Source organism: Ctenopharyngodon idella, chromosome 10, assembly GCF_019924925.1.
Source record: "Ctenopharyngodon idella isolate HZGC_01 chromosome 10, HZGC01, whole genome shotgun sequence".
In the NCBI taxonomy this organism is placed as follows: domain Eukaryota; kingdom Metazoa; phylum Chordata; class Actinopteri; order Cypriniformes; family Xenocyprididae; genus Ctenopharyngodon; species Ctenopharyngodon idella.
The window spans coordinates 29,693,288-29,709,963 of NC_067229.1; the positions used below are offsets into that span (position 1 = coordinate 29,693,288).

The 16,676-nt window shown below is 36.5% G+C and overlaps 1 protein-coding gene across 1 annotated transcript; it reads left to right on the forward strand.

The window, feature by feature from the left end:
* The first annotated feature begins 4 nt into the window (after positions 1-4).
* On the forward strand, positions 5-16,195 carry mrrf (mitochondrial ribosome recycling factor). Its single transcript, XM_051908946.1, has 7 exons — positions 5-133; positions 4,880-5,064; positions 5,392-5,544; positions 9,258-9,376; positions 12,056-12,147; positions 14,195-14,354; positions 15,576-16,195. The coding sequence occupies exons 2-7, from the start codon at positions 4,896-4,898 to the stop codon at positions 15,651-15,653; spliced, it is 771 nt and encodes a 256-aa protein (XP_051764906.1). The 5' UTR covers positions 5-133; positions 4,880-4,895; the 3' UTR covers positions 15,654-16,195.
* The last annotated feature ends 481 nt before the right edge of the window (positions 16,196-16,676 follow it).

Sequence of the window (16,676 nt, forward strand, 5' to 3'; positions counted from 1 at the left end):
ACGTTAACAGCATGTTCTGATGACGCAAAACACAAAAATGCGATGCCATGTGCCCTTGAGCTGCTCATGTTGTCAAAAAGTGACTGTACTGCAAGCCATGCCTGCTAGGACACATTTTTCTACGTGAGGGCAAGTAAGTATGTGTGAATTAGACTTGTATTGTTTATTACATTAGATGGCTTAATGTATTTGTACTCGCTGTTTGTTTGTGTTTGCAGCGAATAGCGATGTGTGTGTTTGATTTCTGTACTGCTCATAATGTAGCCCAGTAGTAGCATCATGGCACTGCTGTGTTTCACTTCAGTCTCCGTTAGCTGACAGATGCTTGGAGTACATTTGTCATGTACTACAGTGTGTGGTAATGCACACTTGTGTTAAAATCAACAGTTTGACTCTGCTGAAAAAAATCATGGAAAATTCGTATTCCTTGTAAATTATTCCTTGGGTAAAGCTTGGAAACATTGTTATTAATGACACAGGGCATAAATAAATGGAAGGCAAAGTAAAGCATGTTTTGTCGTTTTTTAGTTTCAGAATATGATATTCATATATTATTGGCAAAAGTGTTGTTTTAGGTTGCCTTACCATATGAAGAATTATTTCACGTTTACTAACACAGTCTTCTGTTCTTTAAATGTTCCCTTTTAGGCACTTTCCTCTTATATATGATGGATCATAAACTTAAAGCGCCTAATTTCTCATCACTGTATGTGAAATAGAATCATATTTAATTAGCTATAGATTTTATATAGAAAAATAAACTGATTGCACTGAGTATACATTAGAAATTTTTTAAATTTTAAAATCATATAACATTTGTTAAATTAACACTCTTCACCCAGTTTTATAGAGTATGGATCTATAATAATTAAAGGCATATATCATGTCATTTTTATTCATCCTCATTTATTATATTATATTATAAATATATTTAAAATATTTTTTAAAAAACAAAAATGTATTTATTTAAAAAAAAAAAGAGAATGTTTAATAACAATTAATTTATTCAAATATACATTAAGAATACAGTACATAAATTCAATGACTTGAATAAACCTTTTAAATGATAAATTTGTTTTTAATTTCTGAATTAAAATTCATAGTGATATTTTTGGAACATAAATATATCATGCTATATATCATAATTAAAAAAAAAGTTTTGACATTTTTGCAGCACCTGTATTTCAAGGCTTTTTAATTAAAGCTCACACAAAAGGAATATCACGTCATTTTTATTAACCCTCAATTATTCATGTTTCATTTAGTTAAACACACAAGAAGATGTTTAGCAGAATGTTCATGCTGCTCTTCTCCATACAATTAAAGTAAATGGTGACCTAAGGTTGTTAAAGGGGTACTTCGCTCAAAAATAAAATTCTGTCGTCAACCTCATGGCTTTCAAACCTTTATGACTTTCGTTCGTCTGTGGAACATAAAAGTTTTTTGTTTTGTTTTGAAAATTGTGTTTTGGAAGTCAATAGGCCCAACATTCTTCAAAATATCTTTGTTTGTTTTTTATAAATAATGACAGAATGAACATTTTTAGGTGAATTATCCCTTTAAAGGGGGACCTATTATGCCTTTTTCAAAGTCTTGATTTTCTTTTTGGGATCTTCATGCTTGAATGTTCAACAAACATCATATTTTTCACATTTTTGACATTGTTGCAGCAGCACCTCTCTTCCCATTCTGTCAGTAACGCTCTGTTTAGTTCCTGTCTCTTTGAAGCCCCTCCTTCTGAAAAACTCACTGTGCTCTGATTTTTCGGCTGGACCAGACAACTCAAGACTACACTTGAGGCGTTTCAGGGAGTTCAGAAACAGTGCGCACTGATATAAGAGAATAACTCTCTTTAGAATCACCTTTTTCATGCTTAAACAGCAACATTACACACTAAAGAAAGTTGAACGTGTCAAAAAGTATAATAAGACCCCTTTAACAACCCTTGGTTACCATTCATTTAATTTGTATGGAAAAGAGCATCATGACTTTTCTGCTAAACACCTCTTATGTGTTCAAACGGATAAAATGGGGGGTTAAAAGCTATGCCATTAAATTAAAAAGGCTTGAAATACAGTTGTACAATGTCAGTTATGAGCCACACTCTCTTTTACGCTGATGTAAAAGCAGTGGCCAATACATCATGAAACCCAACCACCGGTTTACATTACCGCAACCAAGCCGATTATGCTACACTGTCTCAGTTTTTACAGTAAGGACTTTAACAGTTCACACTGTAAACATTTCTTTCATGAGGTGAGCTCACGCAATGAGGGTAAGCCAACCGCTCTCATTCCTACCGGTATAAATCAAACGGCAGCGCACTGTAACCCACAGACCACCTGTGCAATAGTTTTTCTGCTTGACGGCCCCTCTAAAACCCGCTCTTCTCCATCCACACCCTGTGGACCAAAACACCCGTGTCGGACAACTCCCATCTCCTAAGGATGACAAGAAGAGTCACGCTTTTAATTTTTTGAGCTGCATCTAACCATAACAGCTGCAACTCCCATTGAACCTGCAACATGCATCATCAAGGGCTGATAAAAATCGCGGCTCGTGCGTGTTTGGGGAAAAGCTGTAGTGGCTGCTATCAGACCCGTGCCATTGAGTTATCTTTATCACAGCAACTGTAAAAACACACAGCCAAACTTTTTTCATTCGCTGTCCTTTGGAGAAGCAGAAGCCAGGCTGTATTTTGACTAGTGGGATACCTCACACTAGCCATAACAAAGAAGCACTGACGGAGGTGCAAGCAACCCGTGAGGTAGCTCTTTCCAGAGCACCTGCGCTGTTGTTACAGTCCACGCTGATAAACAACCACCGTTTGAAGATTTATGCTACTAAACAGTGGGGAAATAAAGCACCGGCAACACACGTTGCAGGACTTGGAGTCTCCACTAATGAGCTGATGAGTTGAATCAGATGTGTTCGATTAAGGAGACAGTGTTGGGGGACCTCCAGGACCAGGATTGAGGACCACTGCCCTAACCCTGAGAATTAAACTCAGCACTGTTTGTGCTACGGACATGAATGATACGTCAAATCGTGTGGCTTGAAGGGAGTTGTGCTATTACTTTTCTAAGCCATCAGACTTACAATTTTCACCTGGCGGACTATAAACAAGTTGGAAAATGTATAAACTTACATTGAAGGAAAGTCCTGAGACATATCAAGGGACTAATATCATAGAAACTTGGGGGTGGATTTTTTTTTTCACATGAGCCAACTAAGAAACCACCCAGAACACCCTCGCAACATGATAAAAACATGCTAAAATGACGTTGTGATGGTGACGTTTGCACATACATTTCTTCTGAAAATGTAAAAAAACGAGTTAATTTTTACATGGATTGTTAATATTTTAAATGTGTATATATATATACTATAGGAACAAAATGCAATCTTTAAAAAAAAAAAAAAAATTCAAAAATACATAAATGCATTGACTTGAATAAACCTTATTTTAATTATACATTTACGTTTTAAAATTCTGGTTTAAAATTCATTTTGATGTTTTTGTGACATAAATATCATACTATATATTATAAAAAACCCTCAAGGTTTTAATTTTTTAAAGGATGAAATTCTTGAGGAAAAAATCTTGTAATTTGGCATCATTTTTTTTATTATTATAATAAGCAGTGAAGTGGTTAAAATAGTATAATCATTGGAAAAACATTTCTCCGCCAAATCATGTGGTTTGACCAACATTCAGAAACTTACAGAAAAAAACATTAAATAGGAAATATCATGTTGACAGCTCCTGCAGACCCTCATAACTGTCTTAAAATATCAGATCATTTGACCTTTTTATGACAATAAAAATACTAAAATTAATAATAAAATTATTTATACATTATAAAAAAATCATTTTTACTTGATAATTACACCACACGAGTGACTTTTTTCAAGTCATTAAATTTACTTTTTTTTTAAAAATGACATGAATGTTTTTTCAACCGTATAAAATCAACATGAATACAATGAGTTCATTTCTGAGATCTTTGCACATGCATTTTAACTTGGAGGTTTAAAAAAAATGTTTCTTTTTTTATTTTAATTTTTTTTTATCTTATTTTTATCTGATTTGTCATTTATCCACTTGCTGTTAGATGTATTTGTACAAAAACAACGACACTATTTTAGAAACTATTGCTATGCTTTTTAGTTCAGTTTTGACTGTTTGATTTAAAAAAAAAAAAAAAAAATTGTGTGCTTCCCTGTCTCTGTCTCTGCTGCTTTATCTCTGCTTTCACAGTTTCTTAATGGTATAGTTCACCTAATAATAAAAATTCTGTCATCATTTACTCGCCCTCAAGTTGTTCCAAACCTGAATTTCATTCATCTGCTAAACACAGAAGAAGATATTTTGAAGAAAATGGGTAACCAAACAGTTGAAAAATACAATGGAACTCAATGGAGCCCATCAACTGATTGGTTACTGACATTCTTCAAAATATCATCTTTTGTGTTCAGTAGAAGAAAGAAATTCAAGTTTGGAACAACTTGAGGGTGAGTAAATGATGACAATTTTCATTTTTGGCTGAACTATCCCTTTAAATCCCTCCCTGTTCTAGCTTGTACTATTCTAGATAATGTTTGAAACTTTGCATTCCTGTTATTGCTTCTTTAAGATGAATCGCTTGTTGTATTCCACTTTTGTAAGTCGTTTTGGATAAAGCCTCTGCTAAATGAATGTTAGTGTAAATGTCTCTACTGGTCTTTTTATATTTAGAGACGCCCCCTGGTGGCAGACAGTGGCCAATGTCCAAAGTTTTTTTGTTTTTTTTAACAGATCTCAAAATCTATATTTGATGTAAATTTGCTCAGAATGTTTAGCATCCTTGCATTAAATCATTTTCTTTCAAATTTTTAGTATAGTTACCACAGACATGGCATTGAGTCATCTGAACCTCCTGCGGCCAGTATTGTGCAGATGTCTGCCGTCTGTTGTGAGGACCCCGCTGGTGACTAGATCAAGAGTCTCCTTTCTGCCTGAAGCGAGCTGTCCCGTGGTTCTGCCGAATTATGCCCGTCATTATGCCACAAAGAAGAGTAAAGGTGAGTGGAGGACTGCGGCTACTTATCCCTCACAGAGCCACAACAAAGAACGTCCAGCATAGGGGTAGGAGTGGATGTTGTATTTGTTTTCTGTAGCAGTGCTTGTTTAGCTTCACTCAAGTGGGCTTTGAGCCCATATGAAGGGAGGAGAAATTCGCTCTTTTCCCTGTCTGACCTCCAAATCCTGCTTTCATTTGTAATTGCTAAAACAATCAGCCAGCATGCTGGTCACAGTCTTTCATTTCTATCTCCTGCTCTTCTTTTGAAGCCATCAGTGATGAAGACATTAATGTTTCTTTCTTCTTTGTTGCTTTTTTAATATGTTAGCAAAGGCAAAAGGGCAGACAGCTAAAGTGAACATCAAGGCAGCATTGGTGGAGGATATTATTAGCCTGGAGGAGGTGAAAGAAGACATGGCTGCTGTTCTGACTACCCTGAAAGACGATTTCAGCCGCAACCTCAGCATTCGCACATCACCAGGTCAGGACCTAGCAAGACATTGACACGCAGGCAACTCTGTCCCTTTAACCCGAAGCTGTGATGCTTGGGTCAAGGTTTGAGTAGTTAGCCCCTGCTGGTGGATGTTATTACTACACCACCTGGCTGCATCTTTGATCACTTTGAAAGCCATTCAAAAATTCTGAAATGTGACTATTCTGACAAATAACATTTGTTTCTAAGCAACATTTAAATTATGCATATTTCATTATATTATAGTAGATTTCTTATAAGTGCTCAGTTATATTTTGGAGAGTGTTGAACTGGAATTGGCAAGATTTCCCAGAATTTGAATTAGAATGACAGGAAGTGGAATTGACTGAATTGCAAGTGATAATTCTACACAGTCACACAACAGAGGAATTACATTATTAATTCTGACTGATCTATTCACTGATATGTATAATACATTTGCTTCTCAACAAATTCAATACTCTAAAAGCATGCATGTCCATCATATTTCATTTCATTTTTATTTCATTATATCTTTTATTTATTATACCGGAAAATGCATTATATATCTAATGTTTGATGATGTATGATAATGTATTTTGATATGTTTATGGGTGGTTTATTCTTAGAGTAGTCAGGAACTCACCGCGCCTTCAAACAAGTCCAAATGAGGTGCGTAGACAAAAAGATCCAAATAATGAATCATTTCAAAAGAGTCCGCACACTCCACCAAAGAAGAAAAAACATCAAATGCGAGACAAAAAACAAAATTTACTAAAAAAAAAAAGAAAAAAAAAGAGCAAATGTTTCGGTCACATGTGCCAAACTTACTGGTTTATTCTTAAAAAATAAATGTATTTTTATAACAGAGTTATACCATATATTTTGGATTTCATTCCACTTTTCAAATTGCAGTTCTGCCCCCACAATTTAAATTCAGTTAAGATAGACAATTAAATGGATGAAAAAGATTTTTAGCCTTTTGATGATATCTACTATACTTTTTATATTTATGTATTTGCTCTGATATAGCTTTTATTTTTAATCAGAATTCAAAATGTTTAATGGAAGAATAAAAAATAAAACTACTTTGAAAGCAGTTTTTCACTAAACAGGAATGATATTTAATTATTATAATTCTTTTTTTTTATTTAAAAGTTTTAATAAATGAAATACCACATTGAGACCTCCATGGACTGTTTTTAAATAAAGCGAACAAACAATTAAATCAGAGTTGTGAATCGTACAGTTTGAACTGATTCACAAAAATAAATTACTTCTGAAGCAATAAGAAGCTTTATTCACTGAAAATCTTCCCCCAGACGATCACATTTTCGTATATACACTAACCTTGTGCATCACATTGAGTTACAAGACACAAGACCCAATGGTGTTTGGTGTCATTGACTTTAACCCTGGTGTGCCACGTCATCTACATCAGGGCTCTTCAACTCCAGCAGACTTTAATGTAATTTAAAGTACCTTTAGTACCTTTTTTAGCTTGTTTGGGTGTGTTTGGTTAGGGTTAGAGCTAAACTCAACAGGACACTGGCCCTCCAGGACTGGAGTTTAAGAACCCTGATCAACATTATCAGTGCCACTGAGGTTACACAAGGCTAAAAGAGTATTGTGTTGCCTTGTCCTCCCATGAGGGATCAATGCACAGCGATCCACCTTTGCACATGTTCTGGCCGTGACCATTGTTCCACAAGGTGGGGTCACCTTGTTTGCAATCCTACTTCCTGAAGTACATCCAGGTCGACCCCGTTCACTCAGCCCAGTCCCTAAAGACCCAGCAGTTGGGCATTTGGGACTTGTGGTTGTGGAGTCTTCACTTTCACCTCCTGACCTTTGCCAGTCCTTCCCTCTCTACTCCTTGATCCAGCATTGACTTGGCTCCATGGAACGCATATGGAAAGTTAGTGAGATGGCATGACGTTCTTTTAAGCAAATGATTGAATCATCTGGATTTAATCAAGCAGCAAGTTGATTATGAAGGACAGGAGAATCACCTTGGCTGAGGGAAGGAGGTTGCGGAGTGCAGGATTAATGTGGTGACCCAGTGTCTGGGCACACTACACGAGGATTACGACCTGTCGGTCTGTCATCTGTAGGATAGACCGCTTGTGCTTGGATCTCCGCAAATGTACATTCTCTTGTTCCAGATAAATCTGCTGTCAGAGGACATTGCTTCACAAAAACTTTTGTATTTTCCAAACACCTCATCTCAAGGACAGGAGTTCGGTGGTTCCAACAGAAGACTCAAACAGCAATCATATGATGGTTCTTCAGCAAGCAAGTAAATCTCAAGCCAGTTTGCTTCTGAATATTAACTAACCTTTAGGTTCTTGAAATGGAAAGGGCAACAATTGGTACCATGACCAGGAAGAGCCCATTTGGCTAATAACTTCCCTGTTAAACTTCAAGGTTTTTTAGTGGAGGAAACAGCAATATGTTCCATGGAAGCGTTAGCAGATGTGAACGCTTCCAGGTAGCACACACATAATCTGAGGTGGGTTCCAGGGCCAGATCTCTCCATACCTTTGCTTATGACAAGATGTTGGTCGAAGTTTGCTCAAAGTCCCTTATGCACTGTTGAACCCATCAGAAATTGGAAAGAAGCTGGTTTTCAAGGTTTGCAAAGTGTGATCTTCTTAGATGTTACTGACAAAATGGTACATATACAGAGAATTTGAAGTTCTTGAGTGTTTTCTTTGGGCAAAAAGGCACATGCAGGTTCTCTCGTGAAAGATCAAAGTACAGTGCAGTGCGTCTCAGCTGTTCTCCAGCCTCTCAGAAGTGTGGGATAAAGTAAGGTAAGACCGGGGACAAAGGGTGGGAGACAGAAACATTGCTGTGTGAGGTAAGGCAGATGAAGGAAGGAGACATGCTGGCGAAATGTTCTGGTTTTCTGTCTGGAGAGAAAGGAGTGGGTGCTTTCATCCCTCAAGGAGAGCGAGACGTGTCGTCACAACAGTCATCCAAAGGTGCCTCTTCTTTTGCAACCTTTCATTTTTTTGAGACAGGTTGGGAAAAGATACAGAATGCAGGCAAATGTCTAGTTCTCAGACAGAGTGAAAGTAGTTATTCCCTTTTTTTTTTTTTTTTTTCTCGAAGAGATAGTTCACCTAAGAATGAAAATTTAACCTCAAACTTGTATGACATTCTTCTGTAGAACATAAAAAGAGGATATTTTGACGAATGTTTCAGCTTTTTTTTATGTACAATGGGATTTGGTGTGACTTTCATTGTATGGACAAAAACAGTTGCAACATTCTTCAGTTCAGAAACATGCATTTCCTGGGAGTCGAACCCACAACCTTGGTGTTGCTAGCACCATGCTTTCATTTCGAGCTGCAGGAATGCCCCTCAAACTAGCTGGAACTGTCAGCAGCATTGAGCAACAAGACATCTTGTTGGTTGCTTGTTTTCCATTTTTGTCATGACTCATTAGATAACTCCACCCACAGTGAAATTTCATTGTTCCAGTATCCCATGGCAAATAACTGTATATCAAACATCACATCTTCTCTAATTGTTTGTGATTTTGTCATTTTCTGATTTGCTTTCATTGAGGACAGAAAAATAACTTTTCCTATCATGTCTTGTAAGAAGTAGGTATTATGATTCTTTATGGTGTTTTATCTGGCATATTGCAAGTTTATTGCTATGCGTTTTTTGAATAACTCTGAATAATTGTGGAGAAAACCACTGGTTAACAAAGGATTGTGTTATGTGTTCAGGTGCGCTGGACCACATTATAGTCACCACAAAGGATGGCAAATTTCCCCTCAACCAGCTGGGCCAGATATCCATGAAGTCTCCTCAGCTACTTGTGGTCAACATGACTGGCTTCCCAGAGGTATGGAACCAAACTACAGATGGCTTCCTAGCAGAACTTCTCAGTTCATACTGCTGCATGCAAAGTCAAGCACACACACCAAAAACACACTCTTTCTCCTTCTGAAACCTGAGTGTGATGGACTCTTTCCAGCCTGGTTTCAGAGAAATTGATTGATTGTTGGGGGAAGCCCTTTGTTCTTGGAGAACGATTGAAACGTAGGCCAAGAGTCTGTGGTTAGCTGTCAGGCCAGGAAATGACCGCAAAGTGCCCTCTGGAACTTAGACCTGAGTTAATGTGTGATATCTCTCTCTCTTTTCTGTGTCTTTTTTGCCTCTCCACACATTATGAGACGCTGTCTTTCTGTTTTTCCTCTCTTCCTTCTCCCGTCACCACACTCTCTGCTGATATATACGAGCTCTTTTTGCGTGATGTTCAGATAACCCTAATGAGATTAATGCTCTCTCCTCTTGGCCTATGTCCACTCAATACCAAAGGCTCTGGTTTCCTGGTGGCTCTAAAACCCACCAATCTACTTTCATCATCCATCCTTAGAGACATCAAGCCAAAGCATGTAAGGGATCATGTACAGTCAGCCAGCCATTATTGCAAAATACACCTTGATAAGATGATCAAAACCAAAGCAGTGGGGTGTTGCACCCTGAAGGTGATAAATGGCTGCTTAATAAATAGATATTAATTTATATATTTAAATTTAAACAAAGTTATGTTTATCTCACTTGTAGCTTTGACTTAAATCTTCTGTTAATAGTCCATTACAACATATTAGTCAATCAATAACACTCCATACATTTTACAATGTTCATTTATTACATTGCATTACATAACATTACATTGCAGGTCATAAACAGAGTGAAATATACAGTTACTGTAAGTAGTCATTACAACTGCTGAATGCTGCAATTGTCCATGTAATAAATGTAATAAATCCAGAAATATGACCAAATTTAACTTTGCTTGTGTTAACAGTGGTTGGGGTGACACATTATGTTATTGATGTAATAATTAACCATTTGCAAATGGATTTGCCTCTATTCATCACCTCTATATTAATATAATACAAAAAAGACCCTGCACAGTATTAAGGGGCCAGTTTTCATGCTCGGATGACCATAATGCCAGATGCAGCCGTTTAGGGTGTCAGGAAAAACTGGCCATTACCTAACAGGCCTGCAAAAAACAACACAGAGGTGACTGGCCTGGCCCGAAAGTAAACAGCTTCATGATTGTTCGAATCCATTACACACTCTTCGAGAAGACGCCGTTGTTTTCCATTCATTCATTAAAGGGCCGGAGAAGGTCCAGTCTTGTTGAGAAACCCCAGTGGCTGTTGTGTGTTGTAGTGCAGACGGCAGTCATTAGCTTTCGATCTCCGTGTGCCTGTGTGGTATCCAGAATCATTAAGAAAGTGGTGTTTTTTTAGTCCACAGTTTCTCAAGCTGACTTTGAACTCTCTTGTTTTTTTTTTAAATCACAAGTACAGAGCGTATCTGGACTTTTTTTTGTTTTGTTTTTTACTTCCTAACCAGAACAATACTGGTTTTACCGTAAAATTCTGAACCACCAGGAAATAATGATGGATGACATTCAGAGAGGAATCACACGCACACAACGGCTGTGAGTCACTGAGTCAGACCTCACAAGAAATGCATTTAACATAAGAGGAATGTGTGTACAGCTTTCTTTAAAAAATGTGTGTGTGTGTGTGTGTGTGTGTGTGTGTGTAAAGGTAAAATGTTATGTTGATTATAGTTCCAATGGGCATTCCAAACAAAGATTCCTTTACAGATGATTCCACTTTACATTTAGATCTCAATTGTTAAACAATAATTAATAATACTCCTGTGAAATATTTCAATGTTTTTAGTATTCCATTATTAATTTATACAACAAAATTCTGTTGTGAATATATATCTTATTTACACACTGTCATGAACAACCAGCCAGTAAATAAATTGCACGAAGCTAAAGGCCAAAAAAATGACACAATTCAGTGAGAGTTTTGTGAATCTTTTTTAATGGCTCATAAAAAAGAATCAGTTCATAAGAATCATTTGTTCGCTAATCAGACATCACTTGCTCGCACTGTTGTGTGCACTCTTAACAAGACGATATCTGATAAAACTACATAAAGATGCACAAAATGCTTTGCAGACTTTGGCCAATTAAGATTGTTTTATATATCAGTTGTATACTGTGCAGTATGCAGTACACTAGTATTCCAAACAGCTTAAATGTATACTCATAATGTATACATACTAGTCTGCCTGCACACAAGTTCAGAGTGTAATCTCAGGCTAACCACAGGAGTTGTAATAGGTTATAAGGTGAACAGGCAGAAACCCCCGACACAGGGTCACGTGGGTCAATGCCCTGCACTGCAACCTCTCAGCTCCATCCCACGGGATCTGGCGCTGACAGTGCCCCGCGGCGCTTCCTACAGCACATACTCCACCCCACTCTGGGGAGCTCCATCATGGGGAGATGCTGCCCAGCTCCTTCTGGATCAAAGGGCCTAGGGTCGGGGTACTCCACTGATCTGGAAGGGGGTGGTCTAGTGAGATATGAGGGCTGGAGAGATGCAAAGGGTGCGTGAAAGTTTGCAGCAGGTACCGCAAGCCCAGCTGGCTGTCATTAGCTCTGATGTGTATGTGTGTGTTTGTGTGATTGTGTCCTCAGGCCACGACAGCCGTCACCCGTGCCTTGCAAGACAGCAGCATGGGACTCAACCCAGAGGTGGAGGGCACCATCATCAGGGTGCCTGTTCCCAAGTGAGTTTATTACTGCCCAGGGCCTGAATCCTCATGACCACTCTCACCTTTCCTTTTAACATCACTTTCTTCAAGCTATGTTTGCTTTCACTTCTGTTCTCACTCTTTTCCTGTTTGTCTGTTCAATGCTGTTTTCCCAATGCTATAATGTCTTTTGTCTGTTTATCTTAAAGGATTAGTTCACTTTAAAATGAAAATTACACCAAGATTTACTCATCCTCAAGCCATCCTAGGTGTATATGACTTTCTTCTTTCTGATGAACACAATCTGAGTTATATATTATACATATCCTGACGCATCAAAGCTTTATAATGGCAGTGAACGGGACCAACGAGTATGAGCTGAAGAAAGTGCATCCATCCATTATAAACGTACTTCACACGGCTCTGGGGGGTTAATAAAGGCCTCCTGAAGCGAAGCGATGCGTTTGTTTAGGAAAAATATCCATATTTAAGTTATAAAGTAAATATCTAGCTTCTGCCATACCGCCTTCAGTATTCAACTTACGAAGAAAGTGTAACACCTCTTGCAGTTCAAAACACTTACGCTATGTCCTACACAATGTCAGTTACACTTTCTTCGTAAGTTGAATATGGAAGGAAGTCTGGCGGAAGCTAGATATTTTACTTTATAACTTGTTAAATATGGATATTTTTCTTACACAAATGCATCGCTTCACTTCAGAAGGCCTTTATTAACCCCCCGGAGCCGTGTGGAATACGTTTATGATGGATGGATGCACTTTCTTGAGCTTCATACTCGTTGGTCCCGTTCACTGCCATTATAAAGCTTTGATGCGTCAGGATATTTAATAATATAACTCCGATTGTGTTCATCAGAAAGAAGAAAGTCATATACACCTAGGATGGCTTGAAGGTGAGTAAATCTTGGGGTAACTTTCATTTTAAAATGTAACTAATCCTTTAAGGCAAGCTTCGCAATTGCTATTGCACATTACAATTTTAGAGGGGTTTTGCACACTTCTCAGTTGACCAGACTGGGAGATCATCTAGACCAGCTGAAAACCTGCTTGACCAGGGTGGGAGACCAGCTTAGGTTTTAGCTTTTTCCCCATCAAGGTGAAGGAGGGCCTCTTTTCACTTGGGGCAGTAAACAATCACTAGCAAAAATCATCTAGCATAGTAACACCCTAACAACCACCCAGAATACCTTTCAACTGCATAGGAACTCCTTACAACCAGCCAGAACACTCTAGCAAGGGTTGCATGCTTTTCTTGAAGTTCATGTTTCTTATTTCATTTCAATCGTATCCTGTTCCTTTAAATCTGAAATATGTATGTATTCAAAATGGATCTGTTGTCTGTTCTGTTAGTGTTTAAGGTAACTTTGTATTGTTATTTTTCATGTTCCACTTCTGTACTTCATACACTCTATTATATTTGATACAAAGAAGAAAACTCAGTGGTCTTCAATCTCTGACCACCGCTCCTTTTCCCTGCCAAGCCAAATAGTCTCGCTGCACGGCCTTCATTCTACAAACCACAAAACTCTTTGATTACGAGGCCGCGCTACAGCTACAGCAGCAGGTGCTTGTCTGGCAGCGTGTATGGAGGGGCCGAACGTCTCGCCCGTAATCAGCACAGCCTCGTCGCATGCATTTGCATTTCTAAAGAGAGCGGGAGGCTTGATTGGCTCGGAATCAGTAATTATGAACATTGTTTGCAGTAAACAGACAGTACTCTTGGACTGTTTGCAAATGGCTGGCAGCAAAATGGCAATTATAAGATGGGGAAACTTCTACACCTACATCAGAATTTGGGCGAGAACAACAGTTTGTTGATTGTCAAAGTTTTTTTGTTTTGTTTTAAAAAAACAGATTGTAGCTGTTTCTGGCTTGAAACCGTATCATAAACATACATTGTCTATCATAAGCATCATAATATCAAAGTGTAAATAACTGTCTGGACAATCAGATTTTCTCTTGCCGTCATTTGGACTAAAAATATAAGTCTGATCTTCAGAAAATTATTATGCTCTAAAATGAGTCATGTACCGAGTTAGTTTAACCGTATATTTGTCTGCCAGGGTGACGCGAGAACACCGGGAGAATCTGGTGAAACTGGCGAAGCAGTTCAGTAACAAGGCCAAGGACTCGCTGAGGAGAGTACGGTCCAATGCCATCAGTCAAGTGAAGAAATCCAAAGAAGGCGTCTCTGATGATACCATTCACTTGATCGAAAAACAGGTCATACAAACGAGGATCAATAGAAAATGTTGTTTGGATTTATCAGTTGGAGTAGTGATGAAGTATTTAGAAAGTGTAGTAGAATAACAACAAAATTACAGAAATTATTATTATTATTATTAATAGTAGTAGAATTAATAATAAATAATACAAATAATATATTTTTTATTATTAATAAATAAATATTAATTTGAAAGTACTGTTGTAGAATAACAACAAAGTGACAGAAATTTAATAAAGACACCAGTGTTTAATAAATAAATATAATAAATTAGTATTATTATTATTAGTAGTAGTAGTAGTAGTAGTAGTATTAATAATAAAATAATACGTTTTATAATAAGTTTTAATAAAATAATAATAGTTTTTATTAATAATAAATAAATATTAATTTGAAAGTACTGTTGTAGAATAACAAAATGACAGAAATTCACCAGTGTTTAATAAATAAAAATTATGAATTAGTAGTAGTAGTAGCAGTAGTGGAAGCAGTATTACTTATTTTAATAATAATAAATAAAAGTAATATAATATTTTTTCATTATTATTATTATTATTATTATTATTATTATTATTAGTTGTATTAGTAGTAGTAGTAGTAGTATTAATAATAAATTACAATATTATTAATAATAGTTTTTATTGATAAATAATAGTGCTGTCAAATCGATTATTTGCATCTAACATAAGTGTTTGTAAATATATAATGTGTGTACACACACACACACACACACACACACATATATATATATATATATATATATATATATATATATGTATATATGTATGTGTATATATATATATATATATATATATATATATATATATATATATATATATATATATATATATATATATATATATATATATAAAAACACAATATGTGTATAAAAACACAAAACTATATATATATATATATATATATATATATATATAAAAACACAAACTTTAAAAACTATTAATAATATTGTAATTTATCAACACTTGAAAGTATTGTCATTAGTAATAGTACTAATAAATAATAAAACATTATTATCAGTAGTAGTAGTATTAATAATAATATTATTATAATATTATTAATAATTATTGTTGTGTATAACAAATAAATAACTATCCACACTGTATTTTTTGCAGTTACGTGAACTTGTAAATGTGTGAATATTGTAAAGTAAATATGTATAACTTATCACAATATATATTTGTTCTGTCCAATATCACCAGGTTCAACAAATGGCAGACGGTTATGTGGCAGACATTGACAAACAGCTGGCCACTAAAACCAAGGAGTTACTCGGATGACAACAAGGCCTTCCGAACTAACGCCCCTGACCCGTTTGTCCCGCAGGTCAAAGGGAGTCAGCTGTTGTTGACTGGAACAAAAATCCCCCAAACAGAAAAACAGTTAATGATGGTGGTGATGGAAGCACTGAAGGTGGTGTTTTGGATGGTGTTTGGGTGTTTTTCTCATGCATAAACAAATGTTGGCGTGGCACGCCAGTGGCTTATGGTGCTTCTTGTGTTCACATCTCCAAACAAACAAACGGAGGACAAATGAAGTTTTAATGTGATTTGGGGTACTCCTCCTAATCAAAGCGATGCCACAAACGGGGTGTTTATGTAAAAAGCACCGCACTGAATGTAAACTCTGTGGTCTTCACAGGACGGTGAAAGTCACACAGGGTGGAGAAAGAGTACACACGGCAACATGCTGCCAACATTTGTTTCGCATTCACTATAGCAGCCACCATGCTAAAAATAGTTATTATTTTCATCTATATAGTCAGATCTAGCAATGTAAACCGAATAAAACGCATTGGTTAGTATTCTGGTGCTGTAGCCCACTCTGTTTCTTTTGTGTGTGTGTGCATTTTGTCTTTTGAATCATATTTCCACATCCGCTGTTTTTGTTTATTCATGTTGAAATGTAATGCCTAAGATTATTCTAGAATGGCTATAAAAATATGCCTTATTTTACCACAACAAGTCTGAGTTTTCAATGCTGAATTAATGATTTGGCTGACGAATGTTACAAAGTGTTTTGGCTGCCCTCAGCTTTTCATTTATCAGTGAACAGTTCATAAGAACCTTTTTTTCTGAGTGTGAAGAACATTTTAATAATCAAAAGGCCCTTTTTTCCACTATAAAGAACCTTTTAGGTGATGAAAGGTTCTATGAATTTGAAAGGTTCTTCATGGAATCAGAGGCGAATAAAGAAACATTATTCTTATTTTAGACTTCGTATAACTTCAGCATGTTCTTTCTGAATTGTTACAGTTTAAAGTCCCCATGAAATCAAAATTGACAATTCTTCTTTTTTTTTTT

What these genes read in the sequence shown, in the direction of transcription:
- mrrf (XM_051908946.1), top strand. Translation starts at nt 4,896, where the DNA reads ATGGCATTGAGTCATCTGAACCTCCTGCGGCCAGTATTGTGCAGATGT. An exon ending in CAGCATTCGCACATCACCAG is followed by an intron (nt 5,545 to 9,257) that starts GTCAGGACCTAG and finishes TTATGTGTTCAG; the next exon opens with GTGCGCTGGACCACATTATA. An exon ending in TTCACTTGATCGAAAAACAG is followed by an intron (nt 14,355 to 15,575) that starts GTCATACAAACG and finishes CAATATCACCAG; the next exon opens with GTTCAACAAATGGCAGACGG.